The 18497-nt window shown below is 34.9% G+C and overlaps 2 protein-coding genes across 3 annotated transcripts; one reads left to right on the forward strand and one right to left on the reverse strand.

Moving 5' to 3' along the window:
* Positions 1-2120: 2120 nt before the first annotated feature.
* On the forward strand, positions 2121-9504 carry LOC104248253 (protein COP1 SUPPRESSOR 2). Its single transcript, XM_009804484.2, has 6 exons — positions 2121-2310; positions 2393-2638; positions 5498-5621; positions 7241-7314; positions 7601-7758; positions 9078-9504. The coding sequence occupies exons 1-6, from the start codon at positions 2210-2212 to the stop codon at positions 9239-9241; spliced, it is 867 nt and encodes a 288-aa protein (XP_009802786.2). The 5' UTR covers positions 2121-2209; the 3' UTR covers positions 9242-9504.
* A 4269-nt stretch (positions 9505-13773) lies between these two features.
* On the reverse strand, positions 13774-17500 carry LOC104248268 (ATP-dependent DNA helicase pfh1-like). 2 transcript variants are annotated; one of them, XR_716418.2, is made up of 3 exons: positions 15740-17500; positions 15076-15171; positions 13774-14215 (listed from the first exon to the last, which is right to left on the reverse strand). XR_716418.2 is itself a non-coding variant. In XM_070156492.1 (3 exons), the coding sequence occupies exons 1-3, from the start codon at positions 17422-17424 to the stop codon at positions 14174-14176; spliced, it is 1266 nt and encodes a 421-aa protein (XP_070012593.1). In that variant the 5' UTR covers positions 17425-17500; the 3' UTR covers positions 13774-14173. The 2 variants fall into 2 exon arrangements, 1 of the variants encoding a protein (XP_070012593.1); XM_070156492.1 differs by having other exon boundaries at positions 16297-17500.
* Between the last annotated feature and the right edge of the window lie 997 nt (positions 17501-18497).

Genomic DNA, 18497 nt, shown 5'->3' on the forward strand with positions numbered 1-18497 from the left:
CTGACATGTAAGTAGGTGGAGCCCATATTATTATCAACTGAAAAATTTGACCAAATACATCGATATCCCCTTAAACAAACTTTTCATACTTCTTGCCGGAAAATGAATATTTTTGCCGAAAAAATTTCCCGGTGGATCTTCCAAAAACCCTTCAGATCTGAAAGCTTTGCGATGAGACCAAATGGGTTGCACGTCAATTTTGTCAGCACAAATTTATTCCAACAAGGCAATGTCGGGTATGTGCTTAACTTGTTTGGTGCACTGGATAAATAAACTAACACCCAGAAATTTGTTCTTATTGCAACAAATTAACAAGAAAACTTTTGAATGTTCAAAGGTTGTTTTTGTTTGATTGGTCATTAAGAAGGTATTTTTGGTTCCTCTTATATTGTGATGGGCGGGGTTTCGCGTGAAGATTTGACATCGACACGCGGTGATCGGCGACAGTTGCTATGGCGTTGTCATCTTCTCTTTGCCCCATTTTACACAGATCTGAGCCTCAAGGATTTTCAGTAAATGATGGTCACCCCTCTCTGCCATGTCCATAATTTCTCCACTATTAAAACCAACAATGCTTTGAAAAAAGAAGAACAATAAAAAGAAAATATTGAGCCATCTCAGCAACACTCCTTTATCTCTATAAAAATGGCTATTATGCTCTTTCTTTTTCTGCTGTTACAATAACTGATTTGCACAAATAGCTGATCTTCTTCACCAGAAATTTTTTCTCCACTCATTTTGGTTCCAAAAAATTTCAGTAGTTTTAACCTAGAAAGGAAGAATGAAGAAAAAGAAGAAGAAAAAACTAATTTTCTGGAGAAGAAGAAAGAATTGATTTTTTCGGCGAGGAGGAATTGTTGGGGAAGATGACGACGCTCAGGTGGGGTTCTCGTTTTAATTTTTTTATTATAAGTTGATTAAGTTAAATCCACATGTCCTCGGCTTATTCGTTATTGTGGTGTGTGAATTACACGCACATTTTGTGTCTAAACGACACTGTAAGGGTCTGGTTAAAATATTAAAATGGAACATAATTAAAATATAGTGTCTAAATGAAAAGTATGAACAACTTTAAGGATATGTGGATGTATGGCCTAAATTTTTTGGTTTAACATGTCATCGACTTCTACATCTATTTTGTAGAGGGCCATTTAACTAAGAGGGTGTTTGGATTGACTTATAAAAAGTAGCTTTTAAGCTAAACGCCAAAAGTCATAAGTTGGTAATATCCAACTTTTAACTTTTGGCTTATTTGTATACTTTTTATGCCTAAAAGTAAGTGCTTTTAAGCACTTTTTATCGTTGTCAAACACCACGCAAACTAAAAAAGTGCTTAATAGCCAATAAGCACTTAAAATAAGTCAATCCAAACACACTCGAATTCACCCCAAATAAAAGTGAGATCTATAGGTAGGGATGCTCATGGTTCAGTTTGGATCGGTTTTTCCCTTAAAAGAAACCAAACCAAGTAAGTCGGTTTTTCAAATATTAGAACCAAACCAAACCAATTAAGTCGGTTTTTTCTCAATTCGGTTTATGTCGGTTTTTCGGTTATTTGTCGTTTTTTTCTTAAATATAAGACATACACTACCAAACACATATTTCGGCGACCACATTTTCAACGTAACGCTATCAAATCAATTGCCCTTTGAGAATTCTATTATTTACCAAGATATATTGATGATAATTGAATCAAATAGTGATGAATAATTTAAGGACTCAATTAAAAATATATTATTTTTAACATGAAATAGATTCTTACACTTAACAAAGGAAAACTATCAATCAAACTAGAATGTAAAATGTAAATAATTGTACTAAAAGTGCAAACGATTAACATTTACTATAAAATTTTTGAAACTTTATATAAAAGTATACACATATATAGGTGTAATAATAAATTTAAAATAGCTACTCCTATATTCGGTTTGGTTTAGTTTATTTTTGATTAAAACTAAAACCAAACAAAATTTGATCGGTTTTTAAACTTTAAAACCAAACCAAACCAAAAAGTATTGATTTTTTTTTGTTTTTGTTTTGCTTTGGTTTTCGGTTTGGTTACATTTTTCGGATTTACGTTAACAACCCTATTTTATTATCAAAAATAAATTTAAAAAATAGAACACCAATCTCTGTACTCACACGGGCAGTTGTGTTCCTCAGCTTAACTATTTTTCCAGTTGAAGATGCGAATCGAAAGAAAAGCGACATGAAGCGGAGGAATTTCCGAAAGAGAAGTATAGCGGACGACGGGGAAGAAGATTCAGCAACTAAGATTAACGACGTGTCCGACGACGAGGAAGAAAGGAGGTGAGTTCTGTTCACTCTTCATTTGGTTTTCACTTCAATATAGTTTAGGGTTTTTCAATTTTAAGGTGTTGCGCCCAAGCAGGTTGGCTTTAGAGGAAGTGAAGTTTCTTCAAAAACAAAGAGAGAGGAAGCTAGGAATCCCAGCTGTATCCTCCTCAACAGCACAAGTTGCACAAGGCGGCAGTGGCGGCGGCGCTAGTAATAACAGTGCAGGTGGTTTGGTTAGGAAGGTCAACGATAAGGGTGAAGGAGATGTGGAGAAAGATGAGTTGGTACTGCAAGATACTTTTGCTCAGGAAACTGCCGTGTTGGAAGAAGACCCCAACATGTAATTCTCATCCCTCTTTAATGTCTATCATTGAAATAGCTGCTGAATCTTTCAACCTTCACGTGTAATCAATTACCCTAATGTTGTTGAATGCCTGTGGTCAGTGGCTGATGTTGCTGCTAAGAATTTTAAGAAGAATTAAGCTAAATAGCCGCCCACCCACCCAACTAAAAATAGCTGGCCGATGTTAGTTATATATGTATATATATATATATATATATATATATAATCTTGTATAATCAGTATGTGTATAATTAGTATATGATCTACGTATACTAGTTAAGAAAAGTAGACAGTGAATCTGCCCGGCTATTTGTGTAAATATCCCGAATTTTAAAAGTATAGCGAGTTTAGGCTAAGAATTTTAAAGGTTAAACCCATTAAGTAAAATCTTGGATCCACCTCTGCCTATGGCGTTGCATTAGATTGATTGTTTCCTCTTTGTAGTTTTTTAATTTCTTCCAAACAACCGTTGCCTTCATCTTAATACGACTTAATAGCAGTAACTATCTCTGTAAGCAGTATATGGTAGTGCGGTGAACTATTTTTGCTTATCAATTGGAATCTGTCATCTCCTTTGCATATGGAGCCTAAAATGATACTATTAGGCTAGAGATGTCAGGAAATATCTTAATATTTTTGCTATTCAAATTCCTTGCCATGGTTACTACCAGGTGAGTGCAACATTATTAGAGGTGTAATTGAAGGTAAAGTAGGTACCACTTTTGAGTTTTATCATTAGTAAATACATGCTTTGGTGATCTATGCAGTGACGTTGATAAACGCCCTGCAAAGGCCGTATCTTTGCTCGGAACAGTGGAAGAAGATTGACTCCCTAGTTTACCTGTGTTTCAGATCACTGCCCTTTGCGTAACCCCTTTGTTTACTCCCTTTGTTTTTGCTAGTGGACGAAACCCTCTTAGAATATCACATTTTGGGAGAGATATCCTAGCTTCTCCATTACACTCATTAATGCTTGGAAGGTGTGGTCACTGGTAATCCACTCAGCAATTGTTGCAAAAAGCAGCAATAGCGCAAAGCAGATCTCAAAAGTTCTAATAAGATACATATTGGTCATGTGCCTACCAAGTCCAACAACTTAAGCAGCAATTATATGTAATTCAGAACTAAGTCCTCTCATTCATAACAACTTTTCTTTTAATACAACAGCAAAAGGAGATTAAATGCATGGAATGCTGATACAACATTTTTCTTTCGAAAGTTGGCGCATCATCAGTGTTGTCAAAGCCTCGATTAAGCCATGAAGTTAGGTGCAAAACAGGTTAAGTGCTTCGCCTTACTTAGGTTGCGGTTCAGTTCATGCACCAAGGCAATAAGGAGTTTGTCTCAACCCATAGGCTTTGTCTTGAAGATGGGAACAATAACAATTATTATATCACTTAATTTTGCAGTTCCTTTATCATATAATTGCTGTTGTGTTCAGCATAGAGCTTAAAACTGCTCAGCATAGAGCTTAACCTGTTTGAGGCTCAGCATCATCAGTTCATGCACCAAGGCAATAAGGCTCAGCATAGAATAACGTTCAAATAACTATATGGTGTCGGGGTGTAAAGAACCGGTTTGAGCAGAGAATTAGATGTTAAACCATCACTCCTCTCGCTTGCATTGAAGCTACAGATAAGCCTAATAAGCTTCTAGTTTCCCTGTTGTTCGGAGGATTTTCAACAAACAATTAAGAAATCTATTACTCGACTTCTAAAACCAGTCAGAATCGAAGCAACAACAACAACAACAACTACCCAGTAAAATCCCACATAGTGGGGTCTGGGGAGGGTAATGTATACGCATACCTTACCCCTGCCCTGATAGGGCAGAGAGGTTGTTTCCGATAGACCCTCGGCTCAGAAAGACGGAAATAAAAAAAAACAAGACAAGAGAATTCATTAGTAACTCTAGTAGAAACCGTAATAGTAACAGAAGCATAGAAACCAAAAGATGAATGACATGCAATAACAGTAACCAGAGTCTAAGGCCTGGGCTAAGATAAGCAGCAAGAATAGTGTGGGTTCAACATAAACTGCAAGCCATCTAAGATCAACCCTAATCCAACCCCGCCTCACCCCCGGTATGAAGTAAGGAAAGCTCAACTACCCCTATCCTACAACCCTAATGCTTGACCTCCAGGCCTTCCTATCAAGGGCCATGTCCTCGGAAATCTGCAGTCGCACCATGTCCTGCCTGATCACCTCTCCCCAATACTTCTTAGGTCTCCCCAATACTGCCTGATCAGAATCGAAGCAAGGAAGACAAAAAATATTAATGCATTAGGATCTCATGTACTGGATTGGTAGAATCTTACTGTAAATTAGTTAGTTGTCACACATATATGTCACGCCAAATACACGTTTCTGACTATTCCAGTTTTTGGGTTTGCTACCAATCTAATATCAGAACAAAGAAGATATGTTCCAAGTGTGGCCTATGGAATGGAGAAGGTTTCCCATTCTTGCTACTGTTTCAGCAATCATTTGGATGTTGTTATGTCAACAGAAAGTGGTGAATGCTCAGCTGCTTGGAGATGGCTTGCCAAAGAGAAAGTTGCACCAATACATTACTAAGTGACCAGCGTTCTAGATCCACTGCCCTTGATTATATCAATCTTTATATTTTCTGTTTCTTTTACGTAATGTGCATCACATGTGTATGCGGAGATCTATCAAAAATAAAATAGGTTCAAGAAGAGTATTTGGATGTTGTACATCTACTAGAGATTATTCATTCTAAACTAGGTTTTTAGAGGAATCTAATCCTTTTATCGGTCCTGAAAATTTGATCATCTACATGTTTTAGCAATATATGTTTACTGCTTTCTTCCTTTTCTGCATTAAAATTTGGCAGGGTGAGATACATTGAGCAAGAGTTGGCCAAAAAAAGAGGCAAGAATGTTGATGTAGCTGATCAAGTTGAAAATGAAGTGAAACATGCTGAGGATGAACTTTACAAAATTCCGGAGCATCTTAAAGTGAGTATAGTAGATTTTTAATAATTCTTGGCCCCATCAAAATTGCAAAGGAAATAGAAAAAGAAAAAGAAAACAGATTTTCTCCTGCCTTTTTGTTGGCCTAGTATAGTTATGTTACTGCCTAAGATAACTATATTTGCTTTTATCTATACAATAGAACCTATATTTGCTTCACTTTTGATTTTTATTAGGTTCATTTTATCTCTATTTATGTTCATGTATTCATCTGGATCCGACTATTTAATATTGCAGTTTTAGTATACTCCATTTATGCCTTGTTTTCCGTTACAAATTTACAATCATGTTGCCATTTGGATTTAATAATCCGGCTTTTGCTGTAGTCACATAGTTGCCACACACAGAAGGCTGATATTTGGTAGACCATTACCCAATTTTTCTATTTTTGATAATAGTAATGGTTTTATTGATTACAAAGAGCAGAATCCTCATTGTCAGAGTATCACACCTTTTGTTTGTTGTCGATACTCTTGTTTTTTTTATGTAGAGGCAATAGATCTAAAATATGTAACTATGTGGTTCCAACTCTTCCAGGCTGTCTAGTGACTAAGGATCAATTTTAAAGAAGGGGAAAATACATAAATTGCACCCTGAACTTGTCCTGAAAAGTTACATGCACACTCTAACTTTGTGAGCTTCCCTTTTACCCCTCAATTCTTGTTCAGAGTATAACTAATACCCCCTAAGAGGTGATGTGTAAAAGAAAGTGTTTCCACCCTCCTATACATGTGTGAGAAGCAAAAGAAAAGAAAGTTAAAAACCAGTTAAATTGTACAAATGGCATTTTCTAATAGGAGTTATTCAATTAATTACACTTAATGGGCCCTCCTTTCTTTTACTTTAAATTTCTTATTTTTTCATTTTCTTTTTTCTCTTTCTCTTTCTTTCTTTTCTCCGGACATGGAAACCTCCACCAGCATGTATTGAGATGTCCAAATAGCAAGAAGTTCGTTTTGCTGTTTTCATCTCTTGGATACAGAAGAGCTACATAGACGGCTGCTATGAAGCAGCAAAAACCTTAATTTTAAGAATATAAATAAAAAGTGAAAGCAGTTACTGTTGGTAACAACTATGTGAAGATTTATGGAAATCCAGGAGCTAAGGGGCAGAAATGAGTTACTGTGATGTAGCAATTTACTGCTAGTTAGCATAGTTCAATCTGAATATAGCGCCTCCTCTAGCAGTCCTTTTGGATTTGGGGTTCAGAATTATTGTTAATTAGAGTTAATTTTCCTCCTCTCCCCAGACCCCACTTGTGGGATCCCATTGGGTTGTTGTTGTTGTTTTGTTGTAGAGTTAATTTTCGTCGTTAGTTTTCCAGTTGTTTTAGCGCGTCACATTTTGGTATTTTATTTCCTTTTAAGGAATTTTATATCAAGAGTGTTAAATTCTTTAGAATTAGGCTAAATCTCATGTTTATCCCCGCAGTTCCTGTTTTTCTGTGCCACTCTTCAATCAATCAACAATCAATGAAATTTGCTGCAACCCCAAATTAGTTGGGATCAGCTTTGTGAATCCTCTATAGTTTTTTCGCTCTATCCGGCGCTCTTCTTTTGTTATTTACTTCTGTATTCATGAACTGGCCTTTCTTCCCCTCTCAGGTGAAAAGGAGGAATTCAGAGGAGAGCTCCACCCAGTGGACTACTGGAATAGCTGAAATACAGCTCCCTATAGAGTATGCGTTTTTCTTATGGTGAAAAACATGGGTTTTATTTATACAGTTTTTGGTTACTGATCAAATGTCTAGTAACCTTTATTTAGAAAAAGGCTTGCTAGGAGAAAAGTTTTCCCTAGATGAATTTGAAAATATTCTCGCATATTGTTTTAAACAGTGAAAAACCTCTCATATTTCACTCTATTCATTTTGAAACATTTGAGCATGGAACGGACCAGCCAAATTCGGAAGTTGAGCTCTGTAGCTAATTTTTTGATGTTTCGTTTTCATAATCTACTGGTCTAAGGTACAAATTGAAGAATATCGAGGAGACAGAGGCTGCTAAAAAACTCCTACAGGAGAAGAGGCTCATGGGAAAAGCCAGAACTGAATCTAGCATCCCCTCAAGTTACTCTGCAGACTATTTCCAACGTGGCAAGGATTATGCTGAAAAACTCCGGAGAGGTAGGTTGCGATTGCTTCTCCCGACAAGCTTACTGAGTTGTCTGATGATAAAAGTTCCTTTTGTATGAAACGTCAAACCTAGATTGGACAACCTTTGAATAATTTGGGAGAATAATTGTATTCACAGTTATCTTCACTTCCTAGTTCCATGCATTTTTACCTTAACAGTTGTACAAATCATCAGCACAAAGGCTATGCTCTTAGCCAATTTACAGATTCCTTAAGAGTGCAAAAACATGTCCTTGTTCTTCTTTACATCATCATGATGTCTATGATGTCTAGTATGGATTCATCATTATTTACATAATTTTCTTTGCACCAAAAGTGAAAAAGCAGTGTACAATTCATCTTTATCCTCTGAATGGAGCTGCATCTATCTTCAAAGCACATATCATTCCTTTCTTCCAGACTATCCACCAAATGCAAGCTGGGATCAAGTTCCACTAATTCCTGTCTTACATTGTCTCCCAGAATATGTCAGCACCTCAAAAGCTCAACTATGAACTTTGGCGTAGTCCACCTGAGTCCAACCTTGCCGAGAAATAGTAGCCGCAGCTGTGTAGAGACTTCAAAATACAAAAATACAAAAAAAAAAAATGGCTATTATTCTCTGACTCTGCATAGCATAATTAGCTCCTGGAACTCATCTGAACTCCTCTATTCTTTATGTTTTCCTGGGTTAAGCAAGCACACCTAGCCATCAACCAGACAAAACAAACTATTTTGAAAGGAGCCTTGATTCCAGATCTGCTTCCAAGGTCAGTTGTCGCCCACCTGACTGTTTCCTGAGAGAGAGGAATAAACTGACTTCATTGTAAAAACCTTACTGTTGTTCCATGTCCTAGTTCCATGACTTCCAGAGTTCCAGTCTATGAGAACCACTGCATGCCGTAACATATGTTGGCGCCTGTTACAGGATACCACAAATACCATCAATGTTATCTAATTCAAGACCGACCGTCACCCTATGATACACATTTCTGTTGAATTTTACCTTCATGCTACTGGGGTTGATGACATATTTGACCTCAATGCCATTGTTAGAGCCTACAAATCTCATGCTTCTGGGGAGAAGATGATATCTAATATTTTCTGTCATCTTCCCCACTATTTATGTCAGCTTTTCAAATCTTGATACCCATCGACCAATAAATCATTTGAAGAGTATCTGGTCTTTGCACTATAAACTCGTATATTGGGTTTAATTTTTTCCTTTGGGCCAAGGTTAGCCTTGGAATTGCTTGCAACTTTATAAATGCTTGTTTTTTATTCCTCATAGTTTCCTTTATCACTAATGATGCAAAATGTGTTTTTAACAGAACATCCTGATTTGTACAAGGATAAGACTAAAGATACTGGAAATCCAGAATCCAAACCCCTTGATTCAAGTTCAGATGTAGGCGTCAAAAGGCAAGCTGCAACAGATCAATTCATGCTTGAACGCTTTCGGAAAAGGGACCGTCATCGGGTCATGCGTAGATAGTGCATGAACATGGTTCTCCCACATGACGGAGTCGTTCTTCAGTGAAAAGTACAGTTATCCAGCTTCCTTTGCTGTCTGTGAAGGCATAAGCTTTGTTTGACATGGAATTAGCTCTTATTCCAACTTTACCAACACCATTTTAATTTTCGGTAATACCTGTCCATTTTTTATGCAGATTGATTTCCCTACAACTAGAATATGACTTCTCTTAAAGACAAAAATATGCTTTGCAATTGGCAACGGCAGTTTACTGTTGTTTTTCATTTTTCATTTTGTATAAATAGTTTTACAAAATAAAAAATGATTATTAAGAGATGACAAAGTTGATTTAATCCAACGACTCACGAGTGCCAGTAGTATTATATAAAACAGAAGAGGGTTAAATATATCCTTGTACTATCAAAAATAGTTTAAATATATTCTTCGTTATACTATTTGGTCATTTCAAACCCTACCGTCATGGAACAAATATATTTTTATTTTAGATGGAATGCCATGTGGCTGCACCATATTAAATCAACTCATTTTATTTTTTTAAACCCGATTCATTTCAAGAACACCACTACCTGACCCAAAATAAAAAGTCCAGTCATGTAGTTCAAGCAACACATCGCAAAAGGCCAAAGCTGGTTTAGAACTCATACTAGTTTACTACCTGACCCAAAATAAAAAGTCCAGTCATGTAGTTCAAGCAACACATCGCAAAAGGCCAAAGCTGGTTTAGAACTCATACTAGTTTACTTTTAAACTAGTAAACGTACCCGCGCGATGTGCGGCTCATTGCAAATAAAAATAGTGCAATGAGGCATAATAGAAACCGATGTATATTATAGACTAAATTTATTGATCGCATTCAAAAAAAAATTAAAAAAATAAATAGATGAACTTTCATCTTATGTACTAATGTAAAGGTGAAGTATAAAACTTGTCTGAAATTTAGAAGAAATTCAATATAAATAATATAAAAAAAAAAAAAAAGAGCATTCCTATGTTCCCCATAAAGAGTCTTAGTCCAAAAAGCAGCAAAACCTTACTAAGGCCTTAAAAGGGTAAAAATAGGTCTTTAAGCACGATAGGTACATGACTTAGAATGGACAAAAACAAAATTTCAGTTAAATCTAATTTCAGTTCCAGTCCCAAACGAAGCTTCATCAAGGCGCCCAAGTCGAACAAAATTCTATTTTAAGCATTTCCAACACAAACCGCATAGTTTTTTTAATCTTGATCATTTTTCATCCTTCAAAGCAGGAATGTCCTGCATGTACCAAATAAAACATGTGCAATGACAAATATAATGACCGAAAAATAGCTTGAAAAAGTCATCCTTGAAAGTATGCTTGAGATCCAAAATAGGGTATTCCCATTTTCTTAAGAAATGAAGTAATAATCAACCAAAAAATATTGCATAATTTCTCGATTTTCTTGTGGACAAATCATCAACCAAGTCTTGAGAGAATCAATAAAACCGTAGCACTCGAGCTTATTGCACTCGAGCTTACCATGCTAGTCCCACTCAATGACAATCTCTCAACAGAATAGCATCAAGTAGTACTAATACCAATGAGAAATAGTCAGTAGAAAAAATATGTATAAAATAATATATAACCAAAAAAAAAGTGTAACTACTAAAAAATACTCCCAACAACTTTTTTAAAGAAAAATAAGCTTTACCCCTACCGACAATTTTTCGTTATCCTCGATCGAAGCACTTCTCTAAAATATGGAAATGTTAAACCACTAAAACTAAAGTATAAATAAAAAGCTTTTTGCCTCATTTTTCATATTTTCCAAAATTATTCAAAGCTTCAAAGTAGTGCACTTACTATGACAATTGAGCACTATTGAAGCTTAAACTTTTGGCTTAGCAAAATAAATGCGATTCATATATAAACACTTCGATTTTACGAGGAGCAAATTATAGAGCTCAGATAAGTGCAAATATATTTTTAACACTTTCCTTCTAGCATAAGTTTCATATCCTTCTAACAAAGGCTTTAAAGTTACAGTACTAACAAAAATATTCATCGTTTATTTTAACACTTAATTGTATAGTAATACTCTACGGCAAGTATACTTTGGATGAATTAATATTTGTAACTACCTAAATATAGCTAGATTCCTCATTAAATTTTGATTTGAAAATAAGCAAAACAGATTGTAAATTATTACTTGACATGAGGAGTATATATAATCAAGTAAACAGCATAAACTAATCTGTCTCTTTATGTTAATCCTCTTTTTAACACATTGGATATGTCGTTAAAATTGCATTAGTTGAAGGAATAAGTTACTATTATTCCTTTATGTTCTTTATGTAATACTCTTAAGAAAAAATGAAGAGTAAAATGACAGGTAATGTTGCAAACAAATCACAAAGTTTCATTAATTAAAAAAATTACAAATAGTTGTACAAACGGTTCTCCCACTCAGCTTCAAATTTAAGAACATAAACCCAAAAAGGTTCACTTGGCCAAACCTCGTGATAAACATCAGTTAAAATACTACCTAAAGGTTGTCCAGGTGAATCTAGTAATATTGTTAAGGCTTTCCAATCAGATAGTTTATTTTGGTCAATAGCATCAATTAGTGCATCTCGGGTAAACTTATAATTTTCAATATATTTAGCTAGTGAAGCCCTAAGCTCTCTAAATTTCTTTTCTCTTTCCCTTCGTTCAGCCCTTCGATCCCTTAACTTATTTTGTATTGGCCTTGGGAGAATCCTAATGACTTCAGCCTTAGAGTCAGAATCATTATACGAATAAATGCTGCGACGACGTACCCTTCTACGTTGTCTCGTTCCTTGACTTCGAGAAGTCGCAGTTGTAGTAATTGGAAGTTCTCCTTGTTTATTATCTGAAATAGGACAAAGGAAACAATAAGAATGGCTAAAACCGATAAATGTGACAACATATATCACAATTAATTGTAAAAGGATATGACTCCATATTGTAAAAAAAAAAAAAAAATCCAATAGATTACATAAAATTAACTTAACTAATAACGTATGGAAGTCTACGTTGAACATTGATAGAGCTTTTAAGTCATCCAATATCCATGATAATCAAAAAAGAAAGTAAAAAAACTGAACATTAAGAGAAATTGCACAGCTTTGATTGTTGGAACTGTTGTAACTATTTTGGAAATTTGAAACTTGTATGAGACAAGTTTATGTGAAAAGAAAGAGTAATACCCAAAAGTCCAGTAATTATGTATACGCCAAATGCAATTCCAATAGCAGTCTAATTCAAGTTAAAGAGTGCAAATTGATAGAGCAATTGCATAGCAAATATCACAGCAACTGAACATTATAAACTATATTCAACTGCGTAAAAAAAGTACATTCCTAGGCTGCTTCACCACTACATAACAAAAGAAAATTCTGTTAAAAGCTTGATTGTTTTAAATTTTATAACATCGACGTCGACGCTGCATTTACAGCTGCCATTACTCTTCTGCTAATTCTAACTTTTCCTTCCACTCTATGGCCATTCCACTTGTAATAAAGAATGAGGTTTGTTAATTAGCCCAAGGAAAATCAGAGAAAAATAAACAAAGTAGGAAATATGAAGTATTTGTAAGCATTGAACAAAGAGACCCTATGTAAGCAACAATTATGCAAATCGCAAATCTCTAAACAATGGATTAAAGTTCATACCGTTGTTATCGGGAGAAAATTTAGACTGTTTCTGCTTTTGTATATCCATTCGATTTTTCTGCCTTGTTTCTTCTCTTCTTCCATGTTAAATTCAGTCGTAACTGGCGTAGTTGTCACAAGTTGTACAGCCGTCTATTGAACAGATTTTTGTTGATGATAGAGGCTTGTAAAAAAGTATTTGTATACACTATACTGTAGTAAAATAGAGAAGTATGGTGTAGTCAAATTGAGAAGGCTTTGCAAAGATAATTGTTACCTAATATTATGGGACAAAGCTCTCTTTTTCGTTATTCTCTAATGTTTTCTTCGTCTGACCCCTCTATATTTGTGTTCTTTATATAGATAGAAGATAGATGATGGGATTATTATAGTGGGAAAGTGGGGATGATTGGGAAGGGGACGTGAATGATATGGTTGGGATGTGAGGAGTGTTGTGTGAGAATGGGAGATCATGGGGGATATGCGTGAGACAGAATTTTTGGAAAACATGGACTGTGTTTATTTCTTAAATCCACTGTTGAAAAATTTCTCAGATTCGCTACTAGATATTATACCAACTGGAGATTTCGATGCTTTCTTCCATGCAGCAAAGCGTGAATATGGTCTGTTAGTTGTCTGCTATATGGTTCGTTAGTTGTCGTGTATCTTGTCACACTCAAGCTTGCCAAATGCTATTTTTGAGCAAAGCAGATTTTGTCAGACTGCGCTTAACGTAAAACGGAAAAGACGTAACAAAGAGTTCCTTGAACTGTGCTACAGGTGAAACAAAAATGATAATGTCATTTTGATTAATATCCAAAATAGTACAGCAGCCTGTTATGACAATTTTTACTGTTGAAGAAGCAAAACTTTCTTAACAAACAGGAAATGATAGCACTATAATGCCATTAAGCTTTAATAACTAAAGGGGGTTACAGATCATTTAGACGAAAAAGAGCAACAGGAAGGGAGTAAAACATATTATAACATTATTGATCCAACACTGTCAAACACAACACAGTGTTTGATTAACCAAAATGTTCTTAATATCTCATACAATTTGAGGAATGTCTTGCTCTTTTCTCGTAAGGAACTTATAATCGTCGATCAGTAAATCATCATTGAACCCCGATAATTTTTGAACATATGAAACCGCATAAATTCCCCTTCATATGTGGTCACTTCAAAATTAGTAATTGCCTCCCTTCTGTTGCACTAAGAAAGTGGAAAAAATAAGCTTCCCATCGTCCATATTTGTGCATCGCCGCTCCCTTGTATTTTGTGGTTGCTGTCGAGAACTAAAGCTTAGACGTCGAACTATTTGCACAAACTCTGCTTTTCTGAAATTAGACATATACTTACCAAGTCACAAAACAATTATACACATCCAAAATTAGTGAATAAGTGTCTACAGATTTTTGCAATTTCGGATATTCAAACGAATAAGCGATCATACACAGTATTTATTAATATGCCAAGACGAAGAACATAGAATATATGGTGTTAATATGGTTTATACATATTCAGATAGTTCATTTATATATATTATAGAAAGAAACTTGATTGTTTCCAATTAGCATATCCAAATGTTTTCAGAGGGAAGAGATTTATTGACTATCTTGAAATGGAAATCTTGTGTATCACATAGACATGATATATTACAAGTTCCAAGATGTCTTTCCTTTAAATTCAGCTTCAAAAATATTTTTTCCCTCTCTGGGTAGCTTAGACTTTCACACTTTCCATTGACAGCTTGTTTTCCTACAAATTGTCAAACTGAATCAATATTTTCTTTCCATTTTACTTCTTCCTTCAGCAAGGAAGTAGCTTAAATTTATATGTTTGTAACATGCTAAACTGGAACTCCTTATCTTTGAGGCAGTGTGTGCTATTAAGATCTGATGCAACCAAAAGATAACATTACTATTCTGCACTAATCTCTTTCCTTGTTTATTTTCACCATGAATTCAACAATAAAAAGCAAAGCCTTGACTCCCATGCTTTTTAACAGGAATTAATAGAGAAAAGTGCTTAGTTCAGCTAGCAGGGAAAGAAGCAGAGACGTGCAAGTAACATTCTTTCCTAGTTTTCCCAGTGAATTTTATACAGTATCAAGATTTCAAGCGACAAAGACATTTTTCCTATACCAGTTTTCGTGTTTCATAACTTCAAAAACTGAAATGGAAATGAATGGGAGAACCTGTCCAGATTGGCAATCCCACACTCTTACTATCTTGTCCGTACTCCCTGAATAAAGCTTATCCGAGCCTGATGGCAAAGCAATCCATGTAACGACCTGTTTGCAAAAACCATTTAATTGGTATCTGCACAACTCACTCTCATTTATGTGAATCAGTTCAAAGCCGTAAAACTTGAATATATTTCTAGTTATTCTCCTCTCTCACACACACACAGAAACACAAAAGAAATTCACTTCTTGAACTGCAAGTAACATGATAGTCAACTGGACGCTAAGTTACTCCCTTCGTTCCAATGCATCTGCTATGAGAACCAACAATAAAGCTGATTAATTTGTAAAAAAGTGGATGCTTATCACACTAACTATATTTCAAACTAAAAAATTAGTAGACCGATTACCAGTACACTGAAACATCCATAAGTTTATTTAATCCAATTACATTTGATGAAATTTCACAATGTCCTGTTGATGAATTAGCATATTAAAACCAAATTCGTATATGAATTCATTACCTCTTCAAAAATGCGATGTAAGAAGTCTGTTAATCCATATTATGGCAAATCATGACATATCTATATTTGTAATATTTTAAAAAAAGTTAATTTATATACAGAATAGAGAAATAGAGAAATATATAAGAAAAGAGCAGAAAAGTAAAGCGTACCTATTACATGCTTCAGATATGTTGTCAACATCTATTGTCGCACTTGGTTAATGAATCTCAATAACAAAAGTTGTACTTAAAGCTCAAAAAAGATATTGATTATCTTTCGAGTGTCAGACTAAATTTCGAAAAACTTCTTTAAATACAATATTTGTAGCTTCAGTAGTTATATCCCCATCGTCATCACAAACCAATATTTTTAATCCCTTTCTACTCGTCACTTGAGAAAGAGCAACATATAATTGTCCATGTGTAAAAACTGTTTTTTTTTTTTAAAATAATCCCACGTGAGACAATGACTGTCCTTGGCTTTTGTTGATTGTCATAGCAAAAGATACAATGATTGAAAATTATCTTCGCTGGAACTTGAATGGAATTCTAGCATCAGATGGCGTTAATGTCATTCTTGGAATAAACACTTTCTGTCCAGCCATCTGTCCTGCTAAAACCTTTGCTTCAATAACTTGATTTCCAAGTTTAGTTATGATCAACCTTGTTCCATTACATAATCCTGCTGACTTATCAATATTTCTTAATAACATTACTGGAATACTAACCTTTAGCGTAAGAGCATGATTTGGAACTCCAGAACATTTAATTGTATTTAAGAATTCAGGAGTGTGTACATGTTCCAGTGCTGAATAAGTACTGTCAGAGTTGCAGATTGTATCGGAACTCAAATATGATTTCTCAGAACTTTCATTAAGGGAAATCATATATTCGTTGATTGATTCCACCATATCAATAGTTGGAGTAAGAAAGGCTCTTTGTTGTAGGTATCCTATATCATTGCAACGACTGTTGAAATTCGGATACATACTTTCTACAATTGCAGATGTTGGATCAACGGATTGTTTTATCAAAAGATCATCTGGTATTTGGACTTTTTCATTGCCATCAACAAAAGTACCAACTATACCATCGCCAATTGCCAAAATCCAATCTGAAAAAACTCTCAACTCATCTAGATGTGTCCCTATTTCATTACCTTGCAATCTCATGTTCTTTGTTAACTTTAACAGTTGACAGTGAGGCCACAAATAAGAAGAATTGAGAGAAGTATTAACAATATCTTGCCTACTACCTTTTGGAATAACAGGTAATATTTGTCTGAAGTCACCACCAAGAACAATTGTTTTACCTCCAAATGGTCGGTGTAAATTGGATGCATCTTTAAACCTAAGAATATCTCTTAAAGTTTTATCAAGAGCTTCAAAACAATATCTATGCATCATGGGTGCCTCATCCCAGATAATCAACTTTGCCTTAATAATTAAATTTGATAAAGGAGTACCTTGCTTTATATTACATGTTGAATCTTCAGTTACATTTAGAGGAATCACAAATCTTGAATGAGTTGTTCGACCACCTGGTAACAACAAAGATGCAATCCCGCTAGATGCAACAGTTAAGACAATATCTCCTCTAGATCTTATGGCAGAAGTTAGAGTTCTCCAAATAAAAGTCTTGTCCGTTCTTCCAAAACCATATAAAAAGAAAAACCCACCTTTGTCTTTATTCACATCTCTTATTATTTTTTCATAAACTGACTTTTGCTCATCTGTCAAATTCTTTACTAATTGTTGATGTTCCTCTGCCAAAGCGCGTTTATTATAACGCAATTCATCCCGTATTAATCTATTATTGTTATCAACTTCTTCCGTATTATAAACAGGCCTTGGCATTGTTGGAAATCCAGAAAACTTCTTCCACAACCTTTCAAAAAAGTTTCAAGCTTTTGCAAACAACGATTTTTCAATTCTTCATCTGTTAGGTGAGCTTCTGAAATAACATTAGAATGTAAAATAATTAAATACAATTAATCCGTATTATAAACATGTTGTTTACAACCAATATGCATGTTGTTTTGTTTTTAATAACAACCACGTTAATTAAGGGGAGGAAATACCAGAAAGCTAAAATCGTGGGAGGATTGGCAAAGATGTGAGTATTGGTTGATTATTTCGATTTTTTTGCTGATTTAGCTGATTTGTAGGTAGAAGAAAAAAACTCCAACTTTTTTGGATAGTTGTCTTAGTTTGTTACATGCGTTACCATGATGGGTGTTCCACTTGGCAGCCTAATATTGTTTTGCTTGTGTTATTCTATATAGATAGATATGTCCTTTTCAACCATCTAAATCTATGGGCTTGGGATTTATGGCAGCATTTGTCACACCTCCTTCTTCCGCCCCCGCGGGGGTGAAGAGAGTTTTTTCCAATTAATGGACGATCGAAACGGAATTTATTTATTTATTTCAGAGTCGCCACTTGGGAGATTTAGGTGTCCCAAGTCACCAATTTTAATCCCGAATCGAGGAAAAGAATGACTCTGTATTACAGTTCGCGAACCAGAAATCCGGATAAGGAATTCTGTTAACCCGGGAGAAGGTATTAGGCATTCCCGAATTCCGTGGTTTTAGCACGGTCGCTCAATTGTCATATTTGGCTCATTTATCTGATTTTTAAACAATTAAGAACTTATATGCAAATTTAACTTTTAAAACCGCTTTTATCATTATTTATTTTATACAAAATTGCAACGTCGTCTCGAACCACGTCACAACCAATGCACACGTGATTTGTTGACGCATTTTGACTTCGTCAAGATCGTTATTTGGGTTACATAAATGTACACCCGTATTTAAGAAAATAACCTTATTAAATATGCGCCAAAATACTACGCATTATGATACTATTAGGTAGGACTGTGAATTTTACTAAATCGCCCATCTCAGAATCTTGGTATTTTCTTATAT

Source organism: Nicotiana sylvestris, chromosome 9 (genome assembly GCF_000393655.2).
Source record: "Nicotiana sylvestris chromosome 9, ASM39365v2, whole genome shotgun sequence".
In the NCBI taxonomy this organism is placed as follows: domain Eukaryota; kingdom Viridiplantae; phylum Streptophyta; class Magnoliopsida; order Solanales; family Solanaceae; genus Nicotiana; species Nicotiana sylvestris.

Bases quoted from the DNA above. Each gene is read 5' to 3' on its own strand.
- LOC104248268 (XM_070156492.1), bottom strand. From the start codon at position 17,424: ATGCCAAGGCCTGTTTATAATACGGAAGAAGTTGATAACAATAATAGA. The intron at 15,172-16,296 runs GTTAGTATTCCA...TTTTGCAAACAG, and splicing joins ATCATGCTCTTACGCTAAAG to GTCGTTACATGGATTGCTTT. The intron at 14,216-15,075 runs GTTCTCCCATTC...GTCTAATTTCAG, and splicing joins GGGATTGCCAATCTGGACAG to AAAAGCAGAGTTTGTGCAAA.
- LOC104248253 (XM_009804484.2), top strand. From the start codon at position 2,210: ATGAAGCGGAGGAATTTCCGAAAGAGAAGTATAGCGGACGACGGGGAA. The intron at 2,311-2,392 runs GTGAGTTCTGTT...GCGCCCAAGCAG, and splicing joins GACGACGAGGAAGAAAGGAG to GTTGGCTTTAGAGGAAGTGA. The intron at 2,639-5,497 runs GTAATTCTCATC...AAAATTTGGCAG, and splicing joins TTGGAAGAAGACCCCAACAT to GGTGAGATACATTGAGCAAG.